The sequence below is a fragment of the Cardiocondyla obscurior genome, linkage group LG04 (genome assembly GCF_019399895.1).
Source record: "Cardiocondyla obscurior isolate alpha-2009 linkage group LG04, Cobs3.1, whole genome shotgun sequence".
Taxonomy (NCBI): Eukaryota; Metazoa; Arthropoda; class Insecta; order Hymenoptera; family Formicidae; genus Cardiocondyla; species Cardiocondyla obscurior.
Window position 1 is genome coordinate 3574369 of NC_091867.1, and position 20829 is coordinate 3595197.

At 35.9% G+C, this 20829-nt stretch overlaps 3 protein-coding genes across 6 annotated transcripts; 2 read left to right on the plus strand and 1 right to left on the minus strand.

Annotated features, from left to right (window-relative positions):
* Positions 1 to 1727: 1727 nt before the first annotated feature.
* Positions 1728 to 6907, plus strand: LOC139102288 (uncharacterized). 2 transcript variants are annotated; one of them, XM_070656090.1, is made up of 5 exons: positions 1728 to 2418; positions 5844 to 6069; positions 6188 to 6349; positions 6438 to 6547; positions 6741 to 6907. In XM_070656090.1, exons 1-5 carry the CDS (start codon positions 2289 to 2291, stop codon positions 6905 to 6907), a joined length of 795 nt encoding a protein of 264 aa, XP_070512191.1. In that variant the 5' UTR covers positions 1728 to 2288. The 2 variants fall into 2 exon arrangements, with proteins under 2 accessions (XP_070512191.1, XP_070512190.1); XM_070656089.1 differs by lacking the exon at positions 1728 to 2418 and having other exon boundaries at positions 2557 to 6069; positions 6173 to 6349.
* On the minus strand, positions 6115 to 10028 carry LOC139102270 (CDK5 regulatory subunit-associated protein 3). Its single transcript, XM_070656053.1, has 9 exons — positions 9754 to 10028; positions 9389 to 9563; positions 9075 to 9313; positions 8718 to 8991; positions 8492 to 8616; positions 7963 to 8226; positions 7673 to 7884; positions 7443 to 7614; positions 6115 to 7365 (listed from the first exon to the last, which is right to left on the minus strand). The coding sequence occupies exons 1-9, from the start codon at positions 9757 to 9759 to the stop codon at positions 7294 to 7296; spliced, it is 1539 nt and encodes a 512-aa protein (XP_070512154.1). The 5' UTR covers positions 9760 to 10028; the 3' UTR covers positions 6115 to 7293.
* A 668-nt stretch (positions 10029 to 10696) lies between these two features.
* Posh (Plenty of SH3s) lies at positions 10697 to 20627 on the plus strand. Of its 3 annotated transcripts, none has more exons than XM_070656023.1 (13): positions 10697 to 11453; positions 11544 to 11658; positions 11745 to 11843; positions 11943 to 12079; positions 12155 to 12281; positions 12361 to 12669; positions 12803 to 13107; positions 13186 to 13529; positions 13599 to 13807; positions 13897 to 14039; positions 14525 to 14695; positions 15515 to 15628; positions 15741 to 20627. In XM_070656023.1, exons 1-13 carry the CDS (start codon positions 10975 to 10977, stop codon positions 15919 to 15921), a joined length of 2733 nt encoding a protein of 910 aa, XP_070512124.1. In that variant the 5' UTR covers positions 10697 to 10974; the 3' UTR covers positions 15922 to 20627. The 3 variants fall into 3 exon arrangements, with proteins under 3 accessions (XP_070512124.1, XP_070512123.1, XP_070512125.1); XM_070656022.1 differs by having other exon boundaries at positions 10698 to 11453; positions 13183 to 13529; XM_070656024.1 differs by lacking the exon at positions 14525 to 14695 and having other exon boundaries at positions 10701 to 11453; positions 13183 to 13529.
* Positions 20628 to 20829: the final 202 nt, after the last annotated feature.

The following is a 20829-nucleotide window of genomic DNA, read 5'->3' on the forward strand; positions in this document are numbered from 1 at the left end:
GTCAGTCGGTGAGTATACCTCTTCCGTAATTTCCCAGACCGTACGGCGACGACGTGAATCCCCGCGAGAAGATGCGGCGCGAAATGTCCCTGATGATCGGAGGCCCAGCCCCGGGGCACGTGGATAAATCGCGGGTACGAGAGAATCCCACGCCGCGCCCGGATGTAGAAAGTAGCCTCCTTTGCATCCCGATCCTACGCGCCGCGATCGTGCACCCGAGATCGATGGGCTGAATTATCGGCGCGGCTCGACTTTGGAGAACCGGGCGTGAAAAAATCTCGCGCATTCCTCCGCGATTCGCTGCGGCTATTGCCGGTGAAACGAGGCGCGTTTAAAGGAAAAGTTCGTTCCAGCGCATTCGACGAACATTTATTAAAAGTAAATGATGGAGCGGTGCAGTAAAATGGATTATTTAATCGTTAAATTACTGTACGATGAACGGAGGCTTTTCTATTTATGTAAAAAGGGTGGGAAAGTGTCTTGTAAAAATTTGATTTTTTAATAACGACACATAAAAATTCTCAGTCCCGTCTTGTACATATATTTGCTCATAAACACATAAGTAACAATGAATTATAAATATACATATTACACTCGACTGTGAATTATGGTACGTTTGAGACTAAAGTAAGAATAGCTGTAACCTGTTGCACCTCGACCTCGAGTTAAACTTTCGCTTGCCTACATCGATTCTATCGTAAACGTTTATTTAGTAAAAAATTAATTTAAATGAATATTTAAAGAGTTGTCTATTTTTTGTTTAACATAATGTAATGATTAAATCATCACTTAATTATTATTTAACCGTACTCTTCATAAGTACTTGCAGAGATAACGAGATCAATATTCATTTATTTATTTAATTATTTTAACGACGTAAATCTATAAATATTATTCAACGACAAGTTGCAGCAATTAATTAGTTAATTTCATAGCACGTTGCATGATTCTCTCGTTGTTCGTAAAACGTTAAATCCGATAAACGGGCGTTACGGGCGTCGATTTCACGCGGAGGCATTCGACTCAATAAAAAAAAAAAAAAATACCCAAGAATTCGGAATGCGAGGAGTCTTTCGTTTGCTCGTTCTTTGAATTTGGAGCGCGAAAGAGGGCTATTCAAAGGATTAAAGATCAACGCGCGGTCAATGGAAAAAGCCTGGCCATCTTTCTCTCATTCTCCTCCTCCGACGAAAGTGTAACAGCGCGGAGATTCGCTAGACCAAAGAGAGTACCATGGTAGTGCGACTACGGGAACCGAGCAAGTCACACTCCTCGAGTCGAGCACACAATCGACGCTCCCGATGGACTTTCTCGGGGTCACAGAGTTGAACCGAGTGGTGTATCTGAGAACGTGGTGCGTTCAAGAATGTTGGCAAGAGGTGGAAGGAGATGTTGCGCCAAGGAAGACAACGGAACGGGCCTGATAAGAACAGTGCTCCGTCGATCTCTCGTTGCGGAAGTTGATCTCCGCTATGTGGGAAACTTTGAAGTAAATCGCGGCGCGACAGCTTAAAATAAAGTTTCTCGAAAGGCGTTCTTCAGCACAAAAGGGAACTTGGAAATATTTCGCGGCCGAGCTGAATCAAACCGCGCGCGATAACAAACGTTTTTAGGAAAACGCTGAGGTTTATGCAACTCGTTCGCAAAACAACACCGTGTAATAACGTGCAAGCCGTGTAAATCCGCGACGGAAATCGCTTTAAAAAAAAAAAAAAAAAAGCAACTTGTTAATTTATTATTAAACGGCGTCGTGCGCATTTAACGGCATACAAAAAGCAGCTACATTATTGAATTTCCACAGATTCAATGCAGAATCCACGCGGCTCGACGCGAGAGAAACTCCCTTTGTGCCGTGCGGGAGTAACCGTACGTCCGGTTGCTCCCTTATTCGAATAATAATGATCAGTCCGCGTTTTCAGTCAATGTTCCTCAGCCGAGGAAACACCGTCGGCGAAAAGACCGCATTGTGAGCGCGTTAATTGATCCATCGGCAATCGAAACTGGTATGCGGCAGTGGTAATGGTGGGTGATTCGCGGTCTCTCAAATTACACGGGTTACGTCATAAAGCGCGCGCGAATCAGTTTAATCAGCAATCACGGTGACGACGAAAACGGAGAAGCTGCAGGTAATTGGATGTAGCCGTTATTGTTATTATTGCCGTCGCTGCCGCAATTTCCCCGATGCGCCGACACGTGGAGAACAATGCTGTCGCGCGGGATCCACTAAGGATGATTCGCAGGTGACACGGAGGATCGAGCCCCGATCTGCTCGGCGAAAACGGGTCTCGATGTACCGTGAAAGGTACAATGTCGCACGTGGTCGCGATCCGCCACGGATGGATCGATCGTCTCGTCCGCGCGGAAGGATCCTGTGCGTCATCCTGTTGCTCGCGACGCTGCTCAACCGCGACGTTCGAGGTGAGCACAATTGGCACGATTTATCTTGTCATTATTGACGAGCGTTTCTTTTTGTTTTTTTTTTTTTTGGAATTAAAAAGCGTAGTTGCAATTTATTAATTATCTATTAGTTTATTCTAAGACTTAATTATTGTATTAAATCAATAATTTTAGTTGTAATAGTAAATATTTAAAAGTAATAAAATATTCAATAATAATATAATATTTATACACATAAGTAAAAAGTAAAATATTATACGTATAAAATAATTATATAATAATTAAAAAAATAAATAATAATTAAATTTAAACTATAAAAAATAACATTATATAAATAATCAACAAAATATTAACATAATGTATATCAAAAATATTTATAAAATTAATTTATTAACGTTTTTCTCGTGCCTTCGTAGCGATCATATTATTCCAATATCGTTAACATAAATCACGCATTATACGTGCGAAAAATGTGCTTACATTGTTGTCTGGTTTCTTGCTAAAAGCTTAATTACCGGTCTAATCATGCGCTCGCGAAATTATTATATCAAATCTAACATCACGACCACATATCGCACGTAAACTTTCTAAGGAATATACACACAATTTAATCAGATTTAAGAAGTGACAAAAGCGGCGTCTAATTAAGTCGGTTCGCACGGCAATACTGAGACAACCATTCAACCGAGATAATTTCGTTCACAGCGAAAGTAACGCAAAGGTATAATTAATTAGACTTAATGAGACCTCAGAGTGGAACTATACGCTGTAGCTTCAATAATGAGCGCAAGCCCTTTCATTTGTTCCGAAATTATTTCTCTCCCTTAGCAGTCGGAACATTCGAGCGTGTCCGCACGTTTTACCAGCGAGCTAAATTCATTTCCGAAGTAAGTAAATATTAAGGTTAAATTTTATTTCGAGCAGGCGAGGTTTCAGCGGTTTATATTATGCTTTCTGTTAATTAAATCTCTTTTCTGAAAATCGAATATTTGCGATGGAATCCCGCTTGAATGATTGAACCTAACTTCTACGCTCCGCTCGCCCACGTCTCGTTACTTCAAGGGAGAGAAAATCAACGTATTAAATTTTTACGTGGCTGCGCCATGGTAACCGCGAGCAAAAAGGAATTGCATTTCGCTGATTACTGAAACTACCACTGTCGAAGACTAATTAACGTTATGAAGCATTATAACGCCAATCATTGTTACGATGGAATCATTAAAACTGGCAATTCGATCGCACCGTTTCGTTTCACGGTCTCAATTTATTTGTCGTTGAGCAATTTCGACCGCAGAGACGAGCATTAAACAATGCATAATCTCTCGATTTTCCTCTGAACGTTAACCGCAACAAGTGCGTATAATTACGGTAATTTTTTACGGAAGCCTAAGCGCGATATTTTCTCATACTAGTTCTATTAGTTACATCTATCGTCATTTACATCACTACGGCTTCGGTCATTAGAAATGCCGTTCTTTTCACTACGTAATACCTTAGATAAAAAAAATGCGTTTAAAAATATTCATTAATTATATTTTATTAACACGCAAATTTTAATTTGAATTGATTTGATTTGAAATCCATCAAGACTCGATTAAGAATTAATTTTTATTTGCTTTTGAAACTTTCGTCGTGTAATGTTGCGTAACGTATTTAAGGTTTTCATTTGCCTGTTGATTTACCTTCCATGATTATTGAACTTTTCGCTTAAGGCAGCCGGAACAGCAAAATTCCATCAAGCCAGGGATTATTGCGAACTGAAGTGAGGGACTGCACGTATTTTTGCGATTACGCGATTGCATTTGAATTGAAATTTATAGTTACACCTACAGAGTTTCTCTGCGTCCGCAAACTTACCGCATAATTTGTAGAATTCCAAAAATATCGTGTCATCAAAAAAAAAATATTATTTGTAAGCGTATCTCGTATCGAATGCGTGGGTCTCTTACGTTAAATTCCGAGAAACGCAAACGAGACGTTTGCACATTTTCAACGACAGCTCCTGTTAGCAACCACAGCTGAACTCTGACTGTGCGCATATATGGAAACGTATCTTATTATTGTACACGAGATACTTATATGTACACCGCGAGACGCCAACCAATTTTCAAACATCATCTCTCTCGATGAGATGAAAAATGAACTTTCATCCGGATAGGATCGAAGATACCTTAATAGGAAAAAAAAACTGGCTGCTTCCGTTCCCATGCGCTTAATCTTCGGTAATCACATAAATGAGATATCATGCATCTCTGCTTTATTGCTGTTATTCTTTTTCGAATCGTTATCTGTTGTATTGTTTGTAGCTTGCACATTATCGCTAGGCAAGTTCATTAGCGATTAAAAAAACCGTGGGCGTCATTAAATATATGTATAAATATAATATTTCATCTTTTTCCCCTTGAAGCTACGAATCGTTAAAAATGTTTTTTTTTTTTTTAGAACAAAAAAGCAAAATGTTTAATAAAAATAATTACAATTTAGTCGCGCACTCGATTTTCATGGTGATTCTTGAAAAGCAGAAAATGTCACAGTTCGTAAAATAAATACTGAGGCTTACATGGCGCTAACGAAATAAAAATAACTAAAAATAATTGCGTAAACATGCCTCAGGAGGATAAAATGGCTATTGAATAACCGATGATAAGATACAGAATTTTTTTTTTTTAGGAAAAAAAAAATTTAATTTTATCGCAAAAATAAAATGAGAGATATATAAGTTTCTTTTAGTTAGTAACTTATTTTTCTCTCCCGTTCTGAATTTACGAGACGCCTTAAAATAATCTCGACGTCGCGAAATTTACCGAGATGGTCTGCGTATCTCATCATCAGACTAGTAGAAAGGATAGATAATATAAAAAGTGAAATTAAGGAAAATAGCTCCCGTATTCCGTTGTACGGTCGTTCGGCAAAGAGTGGATGCCCCTTGTGCAATTGCCTCGGCGTTTATGGAAAATCGTTGAGAAACCGTTAAAACGGCCACAAGTGGGATACATAAGAGTAGTTTTACGCTAACCGAGTTTAAATCAAGGCGAAGTCGAATACCCTTGATGATTAGATTATATACTAGATACAAGACGGTTTGGAAAATACGAGGAAATGCATCTCGGACCTGTTGGTAGAAGTAATCGATGAAATTATTAAAAAGAGATCTCCTCTGATATCGATAGTACACTCTCGACTCCTTTACATATAGAAAGTTGCGAGATAATTTCAAAGTATTGGCCGTAATAAAACATTGTAGAAAGCCGTCAATTTTTAACGCGCTTAGACTTCCAGCCGATAAAGATCGTATGAATGCAATTGTAATTAATATAAGTATGACAAACTACGGTTACGTATAACTGTAGATCGCCGATGACTCTACGTAGGTGTTGATGCAGCCTTTTTCTCTTCTCTTTGCTAACGCTATTTATTTGATCTATCAGCACTTATGGTACCTGCAGGTAACGGTATGCCAGATGTTTATAAGATACTTGGAGGTGCCAGAACGCGCCAGACAGATTATTCCGATATGAGCGACGACGAAAATGGGAATCAAGAGAATCTCTATGTCGGTCACGGCGGTGATCCTTGGAGCGCTTCCTCAGCGCGTATTTACGATAAGGATGTCCACGTGCGCGTCGTATTATCAAATAATGCGACAACGAACAACACGAAGCCTCAATCCGCGTAAGTACCGAGAGTGACTGCGCGGAATAAAACTCAATAGACGTGTTCTATTAATAAATTTTTAATAAATAATGACTTAAGAATACATAATATCGGAGTGAAGATTACACGATTTCAGAGCGAGCGGAAGAGCGATGGGCCATACGAGAATCAAAAGGGGAGTGATACACCTTTACAACATGGTAGTGTGCGCCACAGGATGTAATCCTCTGGCTTACAAAGGATACGGTTGTTACTGCGGATTCTTGGGATCCGGTTACGTCATCGATGGTATCGATCAGTACGTTACCCGTTTGTATGAAGTTACATTTATCGATTTCTTTTTCGCAAAAAGCAAGTGTCAGTTGACAAAATGTACTGCGTTACAGGTGCTGCAAGATGCACGACTGGTGCTACGATGCTACAGAGTGTCTCATGTTCTCGGAATACTTCGTACCATATTACTGGAGATGTTACCACGGTTACAAACCCGTTTGTGGTACGTTTATCGATTATTCGTTTACCAATTTCCTCATTCCATTTTCCTTTGCGGATTAAAAAGATTGAAATAATTTTAATGCAGCAAAGTCTTTGTACGTGTTGCAGAGAGCCTCACCATCTCAATTAATTTTTTAAATCTATATGTAAATAAAACAATAAAATAAAATAGTCCAATAAAATCTTTGTCGCAGCTATTGAGCACGGCAGCTGGGGAGGATCGGGATCTTGCGCTCAACGTTTGTGTGAATGCGATCGTTCATTAGCCGAATGTCTGAGAAGGTATCCTTGCCCTACTACCAAAGCAGTTTGTACCTCGTCGCCATGGAGACTCGTGCAAAATCTCTTCATGATTTTATAAATAGCAAATCTAAAAGTTAGCATAGTCTATGTTTTAAAATACAAAAATATTCGCTTCGTACTTTGCAAAATTTGACTTTTAAGATAAATTATCTCATAAGATTTAATTTATAACTTGCACGTGTCGCATAAACAAATCAGTTGTCGAAACTCGATTAAATTCTCGGGTACCAAAGAAAATACATATTATTTCTAAAAATTACAGATAATTTAAGATAAAAAATTAACAGTTATCATTACAGTAAAATGTTCTATAAAAAAATATCTATAGAATATATAAAATTAAAGAACTATATTGTATATTATACAATAACAAAAATAGTATTAATTTAAGATAGTAGGTATTATTTACATTTGACATAATCCAATTTGTTTTCCATTGTCTACCTACAACATACTTACGCCTCCGGTTAAATATACCGTTCTATTCTTGTACTTCTTAGAGATATCTTGCTCTATCTGTAATTAGATACAATGTAAAAATATTACAATTTATTATTTGAAAACGTAGCATTACAAGAGCAAAAGTGACATACCTCTGTTTGTAGTTCTTTAGTTCTTTGTATAACGAGTTTTAATAGCGGATGTAATTTATCGATTTGATCCTGCGTGTCATCTTGCTTCTGTCGCATGGATTTTTGTTGTATCACCATTCTATCAATTAAATTTAATTTCTGCTTCAAAGTAGTAGCAACAGCATCCACGTACCTACGACAGAGATATATAAACATCCGTAAAACGATATATTTAATTACAATAATTGTACCTTGGATAATGTTTGATGTTATGTAAATGCTGAACATTGTTATGCAATATTTCGGAGAGGATAACTTGAACGTTATCCAACATAATCTGAGTAGTCTCTATAGTAGAAAGTTGCAGAATAGATGAAGCGTCTTGCATCTGACTGAAGCTGAGAAGGTTGTTTCTATCGTCTCCTTTGAATTCGTATAGACGTAACTTCAGAAAAGCCTCCAGCTGTAGAAATATATATATGTATATTTAGATAAAAATATAGAGCAATCAATTTTTTATATGCACATTTATAAATCATACTTCAAATAATTGATTGATAAATTCGGATCTCGTTATTGGATTATCTAATATTGTGTACGCTTCGGATCCTGTAGCCATGCCACCTTCACGACCCACAGCTTCTACAACTATACCCGATTCCTCCAAAGAAATATTGTAATCTATTTCTTCTGCAGGTTGTTCCACATTTTCGTCTCCCCAATCAATGTCGCTTCCTGTATCCAAATCGACTTCTTCGCCAAAGTCAATCTCCCCATCGAGATTAAAGTTGCCAAAATCAATAGCCTATTAAAAATGTCCGGGATAATAACGTATTAAATATACATTAAATAAGTTTTCAGATTAAGTTAAGTCAAACCGTCGATTTCATTTTTCGACTATTCTAATTAGAACTTCTTTGTTTTATGTCAAATATTTTCGACCCAAAACTGACGTTTCGTTGAACTTTCTAGCGACAATACTTAAAAAATCATGTCCGACATTAGCCCGTTTCTATTAATATACTTTTGTTATAAACCTAAAGAAATTATACTTAAAAAAATATTCTTACATTAACGTCCTCACTAGGCCTCCCATTACTTTCATCTTCATCCGCTTTAATATTCAATTCTGGCTCAGTTATCGATATTGGGACTTCTCCATAAGTATATTCAAACATCGTCGTGTTTCCCTTTTCTTTAAAAAAAAAAAAAAAAACACAAATAATATGTAACAATTTATACGTTTTTTATTTAACGTTATGTTAAATGCATTCTTAAAATAATAATTTTACAAACCTATGATGTATTTAATTATAGACACGCAATTACTATCGCGCTGCTGGCCAAAAGTAAATTCAACAAATGCACTATAAAACTCCACTACCTTTTCCAAACTTTTCGTCTTTTCCGCCACTTTTTGATAAATCTCTGGCAACTCTTTCACCTTATCCATTAATTCGTTTTTAATTGTTCTGTAACCAGTCACACCTAATTGTTTGCATAGCGTGTTATATTCGGTATGGGCAATATTTTCAGATTTTTTATACTCTGTTTCCTTCTTCTCCAGTTCCTGCCAATATAATTTTATATGCATTAACATGATAGAATTAACAAATAATATAACAACATTGTACGTTATATAAATCAATTTACAGTTAACAATTGTTCTAATTTCTGTATTTGCTTTTTAATATTGGGAACTTCGTAATTAACATTTCTCATAAGCATTTGAGCGGCTTCGGCAAGATATACATTATCTTTTTCATACGATCTCAAAATCTCTTGCCAGTCCTTCATCCTTTGTGAACCATAACGTCCAAATAAGTTTTTTGTATCCGCTTCTGTTTCTTTCAGAATTTCCACAATTTTCAAACAGTAAAAATAATTTATATCTATAAAAAAAATTAATCAAGAATTTGAGTATTTACAGAAAAATTAAATAGAACTCTGTAACTCATACTACTTACAGGCGCCGGATAATAACGAGGCAATGCCATCATGAGCAGGCATATTTTGTATCGCATTATTAATCTTCTGTCTGATAGTTAAAATGTTTGTGTGCCAATCTTTTTTGCAGTGCCTGCGATTAATCAGCCAATCTAATAATTTTCCAGCGTTAATATCGATCGGGATATCTTGCTCCTAAATAATGTAAATATATGATTTAATAAAACGTTACAATAAAAGAAAAAGCGCAAAATGTATCGAATAAAATCACACAAACAAGATGTTAATTCGCAATTGTATCATACACAATTTTTCATATTTATGTTTAAAATTAATATTATTGATATAAAAATTAATGGCGTGCTCGATTAATGTAATTACTTGCCTGCATATTGTTAAATTCGACGAATCTCACGGCCAGAAACCGTGTCTTTAATTCAAGAATAGGTTATAACAGCTGTTACTTTCTTCTGACAACGTGCACTCGGAGCAATAACACAACAGAACAGACTCGAGTGTCTACAACTCCAGTTGTCTTTATAATCAGTAACACACTAGAGTGGGAAGAAAATAAAAAACAAAAGAAAGCATAAAAAATGGAACATAAAGCAAAATTATTGAAAAAAATTAAAAAAAAAAGAGAGAGAGAAAGAATATATGCTCCTAGAAAAAATGGCAAAAGAATCTCCTAAAAAGTAGAAGAAAAGCCTTAATAAAAGTAATTTATATATATATATATATATATATAAATGTTTAAATTGTGTTTAACAAAAATTAACTCTTTTCAAATCAATAAGAAAAATATAAATAGTTATCCTTCTTCCTTCGTATGAAGATTCGAGGGATAATCTCTAAACAGTCTAAACTAATGCAGTCAGCTCAGCTGAAAATAACAAATAATATGCTGTTAGTACTAGCCATCAGAGTTGGGGTCTCTACCAGCGTGAACGAAGGAGTCAACGATCGGACAACGTCGCGGTAACGTCGCCGTCGGGCCGCACGACGAGGACGGTGATGTCGCAGGTGCGCGAATACACCGCAAGCGGAATCGACGGGACGCGCGATTGATCGATGCCGTAGCCGCGATGCGCGCCGAGGCCGTGCCGCCGCCGTGCGACACCCAAGACATCGTTAATCAAACCGTCGATTGAACGTTCGAGTTAGCGAGCGTGCGTATTTCGGGGAACGGCGGGGACGGGGCGGTAGCGCACCTTCCCTCGAGCGAGCGCGAAGGGCGGATAAAGAGCACGAGAAAGAGAGTGAGAGAAGCAGTGGCGGGAGGGAGGGAGCAAAAGCGAATTGAATTCCTGCAACGTACGGTGCCGGAACTGCAGCCCGATAAACCGTCTGTTTCTTTCCGCGTGACGACGAGTTGCGGGTGCTTGAGAGAGACAGACCGAAGGCTCTAGTGGCGAGAGGAAAAGGACGAACAAGAAAGAGAGAGAGAGAGAGAGGAACAATTAGGAGGGTTAGATGAGGGAGGGAGTAGGTTTCGGTGAAGCAAGTGCAAGCGCAGCAACGAATAATCCGGACTCCGGAGTAGGTACGATCGACTAAGAGCGACTGATTGGTTAGCGTGCACGAGGAACCGAAAGACCGCTTCACGATGGACGAGTGCATGCTGAATGACTTGTTGGAGTGCTCAGTATGCCTGGAGCGGCTCGACACGTCCAGCAAGGTGCTACCGTGTCAGCATACGTTTTGCAAAAAGTGCCTGGAGGAAATCGTCAGTACCCATCGCGAGCTACGTTGCCCGGAATGCCGTGTTCTCGTAGACGCCAAGGTAGACGATCTGCCGCCGAATGTATTGTTGATGCGCATTCTCGAAGGAATGCGAAATGCTGCGCCGAAAAACCAAGCCAAGTCCACGCTGCCGTCGTCGAGGTCTTCGGGTGGTACTGCTGTACCCCAAAGACTGTTTGGAGGCCACCAGGTTGCTCCAGCACCTATTGTCACTGGTAATTTGGCACCCACCATTGGTTCTGAGCCAACAGTGCGACATTCCAATGCTGCTGCTAAGCAGGTGCATTTGCACAACCAGGCATACGGCAGAGCAATCTATGATTATGTCTCCAAGGTGCCAGGGTATGTATTATCACACTGCACATTTATATATATACTTATATCTGTCTTATTATTTAATATTATTGTAAATATTACTGTTTATTTTTGTAGTGATTTAAGTTTTAAGAAGGGTGATATAGTCATTCTTCGGAAGAAAATTGATAACAATTGGTATTTTGGGGAATGTGGCAATAATCACGGTGTCTTTCCTTTGTCGTATGTTCAGGTATGATGCAAATTCTATTTTGCAAATTAAATATTCTACTATTCCAAATTTATACAAGTTACAACTTTAATCATTGTTATTTTTAGGTGATGACACCTTTGACACCACATGTACCTCAATGTAAAGCATTATATGATTTTAGAATGACAAATGATGATGAAGATGGTTGTCTAACTTTTAACAAGGTAATTTTATACATTGATTTTTAGTAACATACATTAGTATACTGTTATCAATTTATATATATATTATAAAATGTGTGAATTTCGTGTGATCGTTTTCAGGGTGAAGTTATCAGCGTTATCAGAAGAGTAGATGAAAATTGGGCGGAAGGTAAACTCTTGGACAGAATTGGTATTTTTCCCCTAGCCTTTGTCGAACTTAATAGCGTTGCTAGAGCTTTGATGAAACTTTCAACAAAGTAAGCAAATTAATCAACTAATTCACTTAATTTTTTTTTTAATAAACATACATTAATTAATTTTGTTTTGATTAGTGTACAGCCAGGACCGTCAAGGGTAGCGCCGCCAACTCCGACAAACGAAGAAACCACCCCATTAATACCAACTGATCACTCACGTAATGTGCAAACAACAAGTCAATCTCGACCACAAATAGTACAGGTATATATTTTTAATTAAAACATCTGCAATGTAAATAAGACATATATTTTATATTTTAATATTATAATGCGTAATACAGGTATCTGATTCGGTCTCAAACGTGTCGTCTGGTGGTAGCTCCACGACCACCACTCCAAACACCCCAAACAGTTCGACTACATCAAGTAGTTCCAGTACTGCTCCGAGCAGCCCTGGTAGTCCTGCGACGTCGCCACCCGCGGTTGGCAACAGACATAACGTTAAACGTCATAGTTTCACTGCCGTTAATACTGGTCATCATGCACATGCTCATCATAGGCATAGTGCTGAAATACTTAGTCCTCCAGTAGACAGTGCCCCGAATAACGCCAACAATAGCGGAGGAAATGAATCATTTTCCTCTTTACAAGTAAGGAAATCACTTTTTCTGACGATTTCTTTATAATTATAACTCGATGAATTGCTCGGCTGTTAACTCGATTAACGACCTAATCATAAAAATTCTTTATTTTAAATTTAAAAACAATTTTTTTTTATTCTAGACAAGCGGTAGTAGCACGGATCACAATCTTCGTCACAGACGAAGTGGCAGCAGTGATCTTGTTCTCGCCCAGGTGTCGCAAAATATACCTGTTGGCCAAACTACAGGTGCATCTGGTGCAACGCATTTACCGGCAGCATATGTAGCATTGTATCCGTACAAACCTCAGAAAGCAGACGAGCTTGAATTACGAAAAGGCGGGATTTACATGGTGACAGAACGCTGTCAGGACGGTTGGTTCAAGGGAACGTCCAATCGTACCCAGAAATGTGGAGTGTTTCCTGGAAATTACGTTGCACCTGCCAAGTACGTTTTTATTTTACAATCTTTATTTATTGTATTAATTTGATAATTTACGTTACAATAATGATATATTTACAGTAGATGTCAACGTGGGTTGTGTCGCGGATCTCCAAACTCACCGAGCCAACATCAAAGTTCACCATTGTCAAACGCACCACCGAATACCGAATCGCGTTTGGCGGTGACGTACACGAAGAGTAAGGGTCCTGCACCGCAACCATATAATCCTCGCACACTTCCACCACCTGAATTACCGCCGCGCGCTATTAGTCCTTCTACGACAACTGTGTCTTCGTCCTGGCACGGTGCCGCTCAGTCGAATCAGGGACTGAATCAAGAAACTAGTCCGCCCCGACACAACGACCAAAATGCAGTTGCCACCCCGCTTGGGCGCAGTCACAGCGCGGTGATGACGGCAAATATTCGTAAGTATTTAAAATATGTTGCATTGAATTATGACTTAATTTATAATAAAATAATATGTTTCTTTTCAGCTTCCCCTGGTAAACAAATCACTGCATCATCATCGCTACAACCGACAGCAAGTATAAATAGTGTTAACAATGGTTGCAGCAGCGTTACCACCATTCCAGCTCCTTCCTCATCCACGGGTGACATGAACAGAAGCCCGAATAATACTTTGCGTGTAGCGAGTGGTATTACATCGCCGAATGCAACTGCGATAGCGTCGAGAACAGAAAAGGTATTTTTTATAAAAGATATTTTATATATATGTTATTTTAATAATATAATAATCTAATAACTTTTCATATATTTATTTATAAATTTCAGCCTAAGGAAAAGAAAGATAAATGTGTCTCTTTAATGCGGCGTTTAACTAATATTAAGAAATCTAAATCGCCTCCACCTGCTACGTATTCGATGGATAATCCTGTATTTGACGATGGTAACTCCGTCAATCCGATGCACGTTCGGTGAGTATAAAATTTGTTTAAATTATCTCCAAATTTTTGAATATGTATGTGTGTGTGTGCAATCTGTATTATAATTTAAAAATCAAGAACAACATTGATTTGCGAATTGCACGTTTGATAATCAATTTTGTTTGACTAATCCTGCTAATTTTTGTATGCACATACATGCATTATTATGTACATTATATAATCTCAGATTGTTAAGTAATTTGTACGTGCCCGTATGAATGTTTATCAATGTGTTAGTTTAAATGTTGAGTACAAACGCCACTTTTTTATTTTTATTTTTTATCGCTCGATCGTTGCATGATCGTTACGTTATCAATAATTATGCACACGTGCAGAATAGATGGTAGCTAAATAGCTACCTACGAATAATATAATTTTATCATGCTTTATGCAGCATGACACAAACTGCACGCCTTAAAATGTTTCTCTAATATTGTGTTGGGATGGGCTGGGTGGAAACAAATTGACAATCGCAGATCGGGGTCTTGTCCAAGTCAATTGCTACAGGTGGTACCTACACAGGAATTAAACGCTTCAAACAACCCACACCGCTTATGTCCAGGCTCTGTGCAAGGGCACGTCACATCTTCACAGAGATTGAAATACAAGGAGAGACCCTCCTTACCAGTATCGGTACTAAACCAGAGGTTAGTCGTCTGTAATTTTAAATAAAATGGAAAACAAATTTGTTAAACTCTTGCCAATTAGCTAATAAGAAAGAAATATTTTTTTTATATATTAGAAAATCAACGACATTATTTCACAAAATTATTTAACAATGCCATAATTATTTACATTTGTAAAAACGTATAGAATGGTAAATTAATCCAATATTAAATTGTTCTACAAATTAATACTTTCTTTTTTTAAGCAATCAATTCTTAATTTTAATGGCGAAGACATGTTTTATGTGTAAGTCAATTTGTGCATTTGAGAATTATAATATTCTACCATATTCGTTTTTATTTTTTTATTTATTTTTTAAATATATACAATATTTGAAATTTATTGCAAGGTAGAACTGCATTTTATTTCAAGGTAAGCTTAAAAATATATAGATCACATTATAAATTTTTTTTATTACGGCATAACTAACAGTACACAAATGTTTTTGATACATCACAAAATTATAGCACGCTCTTTTGCACAAAGAAAATTTTATTTTATATAATTTAGTTAGAGAAACATCGATTGCAGATACTTCGCATGTTCGAAAAATTGATGTGATAATTGTGATGAATCTATGAAATGTTTACCGTTTGTTATACATATAGCCCTCCGTTAATAATTTTCTATGCAAAATGCTGTGTTTTATTTATTTGTGCTTGTGTGATGCTGAACCATGTGATATATTGTCAATAGTTTTATATTTTCTGTTGTATTTACATAACAAATTATCACTAAACTTTTTTATAAAAATATTCATAGAAGCAGTCTTATTACCATTGGCTTTTACTTTCAATTAGATCTAATGAATCTGGCGCAATGGTATGCTCGACTGTTGGAAATCACCATCGCAAGAGTAATTCCTTAGACGCCGGAATGGGAAAGCAAATGAAGCAGCAATCATCGCGCGAGCGGTATGTATAATTTGGTTTTCCAAATCTTGAGTTTAACTTTCGTTAACTTTCGCTTATTGAACGTAAAATTGTACGTTCTTCATTGTCCCATAATAATTGAATTCAATTTCAGCGCAGGGTATAGATTCCGTTGTATCGTACCGTATCCACCTAATAGCGAGTTCGAATTGGAGCTACGCGTGGGGGACATAATATACGTGCAAAAAAAGCGCGACGATGGTTGGTATAAGGGTATGCAGCAACGTACCGGTCGTACGGGACTATTTCCAGCGAGTTTTGTTGAAGCTTTCTGAGACCCAACACATAGTCGCTTAGTGTTAGAGACTTGTATATAATTTGGCCTTTTGCGTAAGTATTTACACGACATATTCATATTCGAGATTACCTTCGGTAAACGGTACGTAATTCGTATATACTTGTTACCGTTGTTCTTCTCTGACATTCTTTAGGATATCATCGATGCGCGCGTATGATACATGCCGTATCTTGTACTGTGTAATGTACGATACGCACATCTGTTGTGTGAATTTAATGGGCCATTAATTAACGTGTTTGTAATAACCGCGTCGTGTAAATGATCAACGTACAAGTGGTCGATGATACGTCAAGTTAATAAACGCATTCACGTTGTGAGTGCAGTAGGAAATTTTAGCACAAAGCAATTATCTTATTTCGCATGTAAATATGTGCAAGAAACGATGAAGAATATACGCTGAAACTATTTGAAACTTATACTGCCATTGGTTACGTAGACGTGTGTAACTGTAATGAGATAACTTCATTTCGCGCAACGTTACTGCCATTTGCGATTGTAAAAAAAAAGATTTGCTGTCTTTTTTTCATTCGCGTAATATATAATAAAAGAGATTAATGTGGGTTGTGTAATAATTATGGTTACACGCGTGAAACCGTCATGACACGTAAATTAAATTTAGAATTATGGAATGAATGAAGGGAAAGGAAATTGTATATAAAAAAGGAGGATTTTTTTTTATTTAAATATCTCAGGACACACATGTAGATTAACACAAGACTATAAGTGCAGAAGTATCCATGCGACGATACGGTCATATTTTATTAACAATATTGGAATTATATTTGCGACTTTCTAAATAAGACTATACTCGTATACGTATAATTGATAGTGTAATTGAAAGATGCAATTCCATCATGTTTAAAATTTAAACGGATTGTCGCAAAGGTATTTATTCCTGAGATATCTAAGTTTATAAGTTCGAGCTATATTGTCAGTCATCGGGCTTTATATAATTATTTCTTTCTTAACCTGCCAGCGTAGACGATTGGCTTATTTGCCACTGATAACTTATGCTTGTGTATCAAAAGGTATAAAAGAACACAATCAATAATTTTGTTATTGACATGATTTAAGACTGGACTATATTTTCAAATTGTTAATCGAGATAAGGAGAGCGAACGTTTTTTCTTAGAGGGTATATTCATTGTATACCTCCGCCATACAAAGATGTTCTATTTTAACAAACAATTTGAATTGTTATAGACAATTTAGCTAAAATATTTAGAAAATGGCCTTGATACGCGCAATGTTGATGTATTATTATATACACCATTTTATATAACTCAATTTATAACTTGTTTTCTAATTTTAAAATTACGCAAGCATCCATGGCATGAGTTAGTTGTTTAAATAGCTAATTCTGGATGAATATAAAAATATCCATTAAAGTGCTTCCATTATCTGATTAATAATCAGTATAGATATGAATTTTGTTATATTCTTTATATTTTTTATTATTATTGATTATTCTATTCATTATTCTTATTAATTATACAATTTTCGCAAACAATTTTTATAAATCTTTATACATACGCCTTTAAAATATGTTTAATTGATTACGATTATTATTCTAATAATTATACTCTCGTTTTTTAGAATTTATAATTAAATCGCGAAAGTGTACCTTATTTCAATAAGTTATTCAATAATTATATACATCAATTGTACATACATTACGCGTGTATAAATATGTAGAGAGGAACTTGTATATACATATTCGTAATGCTCAATTCATTGACATTTATATATAAGCTATCTAACATTATTTACTTACTTGAATTTAAGGACATGTATTGCACAAACCAGGTAAACGAAAAACTTACATATGTATCCATAATATAATTTTGCTCGCATATGTATACGTATACATATATATCGTGGGAACATGTATTTATATTAATTATGGACATTTAACAGCATTTTTGTATATAATTTTATTGTAATTTGACACATTATTGGAGTTTGCAGATGTCCTGTTATCTAATTTAAAACTTTGTGCACAACTAACATTATTATAATGCTAAAACGTCAAAAACACTATGTAGTACGTTATAAAAATAGAAATCATAAACAGTGGCAGCTGTGAGAAAAAATGTTCTTTGCAACTTTCTTTCTTAAAATTTTTATCATTAATTTTATTAATGAAATAAAACTCAACTATAATGTTATTAATTCTATAGCACATTTCTAACGAATTAATATGCAGTCATTACACACATAACTGTGACATCTACAAACTGTTACAATACGAAAAATGTCATTGTCCTTATAGAAATGCAAAGCAAATCAGATATCAAAAAACAACAATTTAAGTTATAATCATGCAATAATAGCAAAAAAAAATAATAATAATAATAATGAAAAGGTCTCGTTTTTGTCATTTAAAATTAAGAAAAAAGCGTCGCCTGTTACGAGCGAATAATTTTCTGTGGCCATTAAACTATAGAAAATAAAATTTAGGAAGATTAACATAACTGATAAAACTTACGAGACTTGTCGACGTTAATAAAGTTTACGTCACATACGAGCAAAGTGTGACTTAGAGATTCTGAACGTCTATATACGCGTAGGAAAAAATGTAATTTTATAACTAATCGTCCGAATGGGAAGGTGGCTGGATATATTTTTTTATGTCAGTCACTTCAGCGCGAAAAAAGTGAACGACCGATCGACCATAGGATCGAATTTAATCGAATCTAGAATTATGATAGGAAAAGAATATCTCTTACACTTTTATGCGAGGGGCCACACTGCGCATACTATGATAAATTTGGCAGTCTATTGTAGCACGATATTTAGAAATCGGAGAAAGAATAAAAATAAACGTGAGATATATATATGCATATTTATAAGTAAAAAAAAACTTGTCTGTTTGTGTTCATGCGAATTATTGGAATCATTATACAGTAAAGAAATTATGAATATGTCATACGCACAATATATTAATGTTTTGCATTTCGATCTTGCATATCCATTTCTGAGAAAAATATGAACTTTAGATGAAAGTTTTGCCCTTTTTTTACATCTCTTGGTGCATCTTCACGACGATTAAATTATTGAATTTTTTATGTCAAATTGCATAGAAACTATTTATATACAGGCATGCATATGTGTGTTTTATATAATGTACGCTTAAGTAATTTATTATTAATGGCTTGTAAAGGTACCGCTAAGTTGCGGGTGGTATATCAGATTGGCTGTAACAAGAGAGACTAATTATTATTATCACTACTTTATATCGCACGCAATACAAAATCAGGTGTGATACGATACGCCTGTAAGATCATCTTCTACGTAATTATGTCGTTGATTTAACATCGTCGCTCATTTATTTTTGCATTAAAAAAACCGAAAATGCACGAAGCGCATTCACATTAACAGTCTTGAATAACCGAGAGTATACGTACAATGCGATTAACCGTCTCCATAAATTGTAAATAAGTTACTGCGAAATCTGACGTTACCGCGACGTTACGCTAAAACAAGATTATGTCAGTAAAGCTATACTCCCATATACATAGAAGCGACTCTCCTGCGTTTCGCAGGAGGTCGAAATCTATCTAGATTTCAGAGCAGGTACACGTAGCGTAGGAATGTAAGACAAAGATACGAGTCAAGAGCCTTCGTTTAGACCAAATGTGTTTCTAGCACTTCTTTCATAAAGGAAAACTTAGATTAGTCATTATATACCGATTATTACCTTTACACGCTACTTACGCTACTCGGTATTTTGTCACTAACGTAACGATGTTCCAACAAGTCTATGTCGATGTCGTGTCCAAGCGTAATTACACATATACATAAGTATATCATTTAATATTTAAATAGCATATAAAACTGTAATAAAATCCTTCACGTGGCTACCACAAGTACTGGGGTCTGTGTATGTTGTCCCAAATCAGTCATTTTTATTTGTCATGCTCGTGAAGTCGATTCGCTGTTACGATCCATTATTTCAAATTGCGTTTAACTTAATAGATCGTAATAATTATTTTGACAATAGAAACTGATCAGTTTTGTACAATTAAAGAGCTTGTCGAGTCTTATTTGAAAAAAAAAAAGAAAAGAAATACACGTGTATTTCTTTTTTAATATATGTTAAACATATGTGGTTCCTTAATTGCACGAAATCGATCGACGTGCTGAATCCTTTAAACTGCTGCAGACAGCGCATAGGAAGAAGCCTTTTACAGTCTCTTTATTGTACTATAGACAGCAATTTCGACAGATATGCACCGGCTCTGTTCCAGCGTTATAAAGACTGCTATACTATATATCAAGATATTTAAGTGGAAAATTGCAGTATAAGCATTTCAATAAAATTTAAAATTATAAATTCAATTAAAAATATGATAATCATGACGTCAAGTAATTTATCAGTTAAAATATTATGTTTATAAAACGTATTGTATACATAGCAGCTTTAATTACGTGATTAGATCAGACTGGTGCAAGTCATCGGATTTGCTATTGCTGCAGATACCATTATCATTACTCTTTTCATTACGCTTATTATTATCTCAAACATTGTAAAGACAAAATAGTTCTTGTCTTAAAACTCTACGTTATTTTTTAGCTTACCCACATAAGAATGTTTCGTAGCAATATAAAAGCTTAGCCGAAAAACAATATTATATCTCAGGAATGCCTCTAAAATAAAATCGGTAATGGTATCATCCTTAATTAATTTATCTTTATTATTTGTCTGGTGCTCGCTAATGAATACAATCAGAGTACGGAGGAACACGCGTGTAAATAATAGATAAAGTTATTCCATTTTCTGTATCTTACGTATTTATTTGACATTTACTACGCAACGATGCCATTCGTGCCGGCTACTTTAATACAACAGCTGGTCGTCTTGATGTAGAAGCGCTTCTTTGCA